Consider the following 5,953-nt stretch of genomic DNA (forward strand, 5'->3'; position numbering starts at 1 on the left):
TTTGAGTTTACCTTTTTAGATGGGAAATATAACAGAAAACCATTTCAATACACCCTGAAACAATGTGATTGATTTCAGAATTATTTTAGCTAACATTGTAACTTCTATGCATATTTAACAGCATCCTGTTGTTTCCATTTTTCCCCCACCTGGTATTTAAAGACCTTGAAACAGCAGCTCTTCCAGTTAATGATTGGCCACTGTGGGGAAAGTGTGCACTTACACTGTTGACTCTTATCGCTGCTCGCCACAAAGCCACTGGAGCAGTATCTCTGGGGCTGACATTAATGGAGAGGACAGCGCTTCTTTTAAAGAGACAGGTCAATTTCTTTTTTGTCTGCTGTGGAAGAGATAGCAGGCACACAGAGATGCTGTTTACACATATGGGTCTTTAATTGAGAGCAGATTGTGCAGTTTTCGTCTTTGGGATTGTAGGTGACATTTATCGGCTAATAGAACATCAAATTAAATGGAGTATGGAATTATGAACTGGATGAAGATGTCTAGATTATGTGCTTTCTCTTCTTTTTTCCCATTATCTCCTGTCCTGTTATAACATTATTTGCTACCTGACCTTCTTCAAAAAGAAATTTTACTCTATAAACAGTAGTTCTTCATGTGGGAGGGAGATCTACATCCATACTTCATTAGGTTTGGCCAGCAGAACCCTCTTTTTACATTAATTCAACATCTATGCTCCTTCCTTTTCTGCTTGCCTTCAGCCTCACATTGCCTTCCCAAGGAAACTAGCCGCTGTACAGGTACATCAGCAGACAGGGCCGAGTCCCACCAGCTGTACTCGGGTGACAGCACACAGGTTGGCCTGTTGTTGATCAGGTAGCGGTTTAGGTAACTCTCCTCAAGGCCCCTTGCTGTTACCCCATTAGCCCTGTCCTGTAGAATTAGCAAAGAGCAGGCTCGAGACAGTTTGTACATCTCAGAAACCAATCCTCCATACAACTCAGATGTGTAGTAGTAGTCTCCTTCATCTTCCTGCACGCAAGCTGATGAGCTTTCTTCGATTTCGTAAGGAAATGCATTTCGTGGCATCCCATATAGCTCTGGGTGCAACGTGGCTACCAGGTTTCCGAGGATTTCCTCTCCCACAGGGGCCATAAACTCCTGGTCGATGTCAGCACAGAATATATAAACTACCTCACTGCCGATTGGGTTTCTGATGGCTTCAGTAAGCAGGTCCATCCTGCGATGGGCCAACCTGTTCCATCCAGGCAACTCTGCAACAGGAATCACCTTCAGCTGTCGTCCAGGCCCTAACTGGATGGGGGGATCCAGAGAACGGGGATTGTCCGTGAGAATGTAGTAGGTGACCATCTTACCAGGGAGAAAATAGGTTTCAGCTGAAGAGAGGAAACGGTGGATGAACTTGGCATAAGTTCCCACCACGATGGCCAGGAGACCTGTACGGATTTCTCGTTGTGCGAATTTAGCCCTACGCCAAGCTGAGTTACGGGTGTCACCCCACACTAAAGGAGCACCCCATGGAGTCTCCAGAGGAGTTTGTTGCACCGCAGCCCTGACACCCGTTTTGTCTGTCTTTACTCTTCCCCTGTCCATTCCCAAGGCATGAAAGATAGGATGAGGTGACTCTACACCAACAGAGGCTTTACGTCCATGGAGGAAGTCTGAGGGGACAAAACATGTTTTTTTCCTTTTATTCACCAAACTAGTTTGTCTGTGGGAGAAGGGTTAAACATTGATACCTTTTTATGTGGTGCACATGTACAGTTGTAAAGCATGCAGCGTGCAGATCTAATTTCTTTTATGCCTATTCAGTGTCCTGGCAAAAAGTAGTAGTAAAAGTAGAGTAGAACAAATTCTTCAGTACACTTACATATGATAAGAGACAGGAGAAAACAGTACAGAACCAGTTGTAGTCTGGTCACTCTGACTGCTCCTGTTTAAAGGACAAACACACAGATGTACACACATATAAATGAAACCGGTACAAGTTGCTCTACTTTTCCAGTAAGCACATTTTACTTGCAAATGTTCCTTTAAACCCCTGACATGTAAAAACACTCAAGCTCACCGGAATGAAAAGAATGTGCTGCTAAATAAACGTTTCACATTGGAAGAGTAGCAACCTGAAACTGCACAAATAATACTTATATGTTACACACTATAGCTCATGCAATGTCTACAGACTGTATACACAAGAGACATCACTTGATATTTATAAAGGTCAAATAATGAAAGATATGAGGTTGTAGTCTTTACAATGTAAACATAAGATATGATTATGTGTGGGACATTTTTATTAACTACCTTAATTAACTTAAAATTTTACTCTTAAAGTTTTACTTTTAAGATCTTTAAGGATTCTGATTAACTATTGATATACAATGAAATCATCTCACGATGTTATAAAGTACTGTAATTTTGAGGAAGTGTAGTAAAAAAAAAAAGACAAGGTAGCAAACAAGAGATAATATACCAAATGGACAAACAGTCACAACTGGGATATACGACATAATAAACCATGTCATCTACTGTGCGTGGTAAGCAAAGAGAAAGGAGAACTGGGCTGATGGGTGTAAGAGATTTATGAAAAAAGATTGGTATTGAACCACAAGTTCGATGAGATTTCATGAGATAGATAAGTATAAGCAGATCTTCATACTCTCCATGTATAATATCCTCATGTGCATGCTCTTTTTTTCCAAAACAAGATGTTAGCACCAGAGTTCTTGAATTAATCAAGACTTATTTTGCCTTACTGGACGTATTTTCAGGATCAGATTGCTTATAGACTACCTCTGATAAAAGCTTTATAAAGCATTTGTATTTGGACTCCAAACAGTCCTAATCTCTTTGCTTTTAAAGCTGAGTTTAAAAGTGAGCACAATGGTCATCAAATCAATGACAAGTGAGGGGAAAACAACCATATATAACACGAGCAGAAGAGGTGGAGCAGTGGCTGAGGTTATACTGACCTGTGGGTGTCTTGCAGAACGTGAACAGCGCCATACTGTGACCTGCTGGTGGATAAACACACAAAGCTTTGTCTGAGGTTACTATTTTTGCCCCCCCAAAAAATCTCTACCTCTTTCACTCTGTTTGTCTTCTGCTCGCCCCGTCTCTTCCTGGAAATGTGCTGTTTAACTCTCTGTTCTCCGACAGTGATTGTTTTCTTACCTCCTCCCCTCTTTCTCCCTCTTCTCCTTGCTTTAATAATATTTTCCACTGCCTTTTCTTCACATATCTTCTCGCTCACCCTCCTTACCCCCCACCCACCCTCAGGCTTTTTGCTGTATTCAGTTTTGGAGAAAAACCAAAGCAACCAGATGTGTGGGGAATCTGGGTAAATGGGAGGAGCTGAGGAGTGGAGGATAAAACACAGACAAGGAAAGAAACAAATGAAATGGTGAAATTATATATGCAGTAGTGGATTTCAACATTCTTTCCTCCTATTCATGTTGGAAGTTTGACTATAAATGTTTCGAGTATTGGTAGTCTCTTATAAGTTTGTATCTTCTTCAGACTCATTCCTTTTACAGGAAATACCAGGTTACACATCTCAAGTGTTTCATGATCCTGCATAGAGGGGAGTGGACAGACATTATACTGTGTTATTGACCAGGCTTCAGGTCACGTCAGCAGGGTGTTGTATTTTTTTTGTCCACAAGGTGGTGGCACTCAATAGGAAATACAATGGCAGAAGGTATTGCAGTAAACATTAGGAGACAACATCATTTAAAGAGGCTGTGACATGTTATCGAGCTATAATTCTATGTAACATTATTATCAAAAAGTACATTGAAAGACAATGTGGCAAAGACATAGTGCCAAAGATAATAAAGTTTTTTTAATTAATAAAATGCGCTCAAATGGATCCCTATCATTCAGTTGCTGAACCGAGATTAAAGTAGTATTTAAAGTATTTGAGTGATTGTGAGTATTCTGTTTCATTTTTCTAACTCCAGATTCAGAATGTGTCCCATTTAAGATGGGCAAAAATAATGTTAAGCATGTTAACATGGTCATTAGTAGCATGCTGATGTTTTGCAGGTGTAATGTGAAGTCATGTCATTATCTTAGTTTAGCATGTTAGCATGATAACATTTGCTATGTAGCCCTAAACAGACAGTTCAGATGGGAGTCTATTGGTTTTGCAGATATTTTGTCATTAACCAGTCAAAGTCAAGAGATTGATTATTACAGTTCATCCTTTGGTCAGGCTTTTAACTCAAACAGAAATGTCAAACTCTGGATTCTTCCAGGGACCATGCATGTCCATCCTCTAGTTGTGGAGAGATTTAAGTCTAAGACCAAAGTGGTGAAAGGTCGACATTGCCATCCTTAGAGCTACACTGTCAGCGAGGCTAAATATATGGCTTATAGACACATGGGCTGTCAGCACCAGTTGCTTCCATTAAGCAGAGCACAGAATTTTAATTTAGGCTTCAGGACAGACAGAAGCTGGATCCATCTGCACCCACAGCTTGCGTTTTGTGACAAAATAACCTTTTTATGCACATTATAATAGCTTCATTTGCATGATGAAATTTAATACATTGTGCAGAAACCCAAATACAGTTGAATCAATTTGATTTATCACCAATCCCTATAATGTAATTTATCTACCACAGATTGTAATTAAACAACAGCTGATGTCAACGCCCAGAATTATTCGATGCTGCCAAAAACTCAAAAAGACTCAAGAGGTCACTTTGCAGTTTATTACGATAAATCTCATTATTTTTTTTTTGTACATCCATACAGAATTTGCAACATAATTTTAGTATGTGTAAACAACGGTGGACTGAAGTGTCAGTCAAAAAAACATGAAAACATGAAGAAAACAGTACGGGCTAGACTAAAGAATGGATAAATTACAGGGTGCGTGTGAAGCATTGTCCCAAACATCTTCTTTTTCCTGTCACCTTGTTGGCAGAGAAGCGGGGCAGGCAGTTCCAAGCTGTAAGATAGAGACTCTGCATAGAGGATTCATAACTATTCATGTCAAAAACACTTACACTAATATCTGTAAATTGATCTACACCATGTGGAAATGAGTGTACACATTTATTAAAGCATATATTAAGGCGTTCAAGATGAATGTGCTTGAAGGTTGCTGTGCAGAGTCCCTATTCTACAGTTTCTGGTCAGCTTCTGAAATGTGATGCGTCTATTAATACCAAATATATAATACCAGAGAAGTAATATTAATGTAATAATCTGTCCAGGATTCAAGGAACTGTTTGTAGTTGGCATATTGCAGGTGAACAAACAACATGTTAGCCATTTGCACATTCACTGAAATACACGGAAGCTTTTTGACAGCTAATATTTTGGCAGTGTTCGTTTGTAGTTATGATAACTACACTGAATTTGCAGTTACTGAGTGAACTACACCACAAGAAAATAAACTGTTCAAGGGTTTGATACTGTATATATTATTTCCATAAACTATGAGGCTCCTTAGAAAAATATTTCATTTAATGCAGCATTGTACTTATACAAAATTAAACAAATTGCACAAGATTATTTTTGTCACTTTGAATGTGTCGCTATCCCAACTGAAAGACTTCCTAGTGCTCCATCTGTCATTCTTATCACCAGAGTAGAGGTTGGATATGATTTAATTATTTTAATAGTGTATTGGTACAACTGTATAATGGTATAATCACATCTGCATACTTTTATAATATATAATCTATATATTTCTCTTAATACTTTGAGGAGTCCATAATATAATTGTGTTCCTCTCTTGAGCTTTGTTGACACCCTGAGAATAAATCCTTTGTCAACAAAGTTCAATCATTTCAAATTGCTGATTTTTAATGTATGCTGACTCTAATTTAATAACTTTATGTCATTTTTTTTAATGTATGCTGACTCTAATTTAATAACTTTATGTCATTTTTTTAAGGATAGTTTTGTCTTCTGAAGTAAATAATGTGAGCTGGTGGGGAAAAAAAGACTATGTAGC

General features: G+C 38.6%; 1 protein-coding gene across 5 annotated transcripts; it reads right to left on the minus strand.

Moving 5' to 3' along the window:
- Positions 1-3,266, minus strand: LOC104928926 (globoside alpha-1,3-N-acetylgalactosaminyltransferase 1). 5 transcript variants are annotated; one of them, XM_019275256.2, is made up of 4 exons: positions 3,157-3,266; positions 2,955-2,999; positions 1,853-1,915; positions 1-1,643 (listed from the first exon to the last, which is right to left on the minus strand). In XM_019275256.2, exons 2-4 carry the CDS (start codon positions 2,986-2,988, stop codon positions 685-687), a joined length of 1,056 nt encoding a protein of 351 aa, XP_019130801.1. In that variant the 5' UTR covers positions 2,989-2,999; positions 3,157-3,266; the 3' UTR covers positions 1-684. The 5 variants fall into 5 exon arrangements, with proteins under 5 accessions (XP_019130801.1, XP_019130805.1, XP_019130804.1 ...); XM_019275260.2 differs by having other exon boundaries at positions 2,955-2,996; positions 3,157-3,263; XM_019275259.2 differs by having other exon boundaries at positions 2,955-3,020; positions 3,157-3,261.
- Between the last annotated feature and the right edge of the window lie 2,687 nt (positions 3,267-5,953).

Source organism: Larimichthys crocea, chromosome VI (genome assembly GCF_000972845.2).
Source record: "Larimichthys crocea isolate SSNF chromosome VI, L_crocea_2.0, whole genome shotgun sequence".
NCBI lineage: Eukaryota > Metazoa > Chordata > Actinopteri > Sciaenidae > Larimichthys > Larimichthys crocea.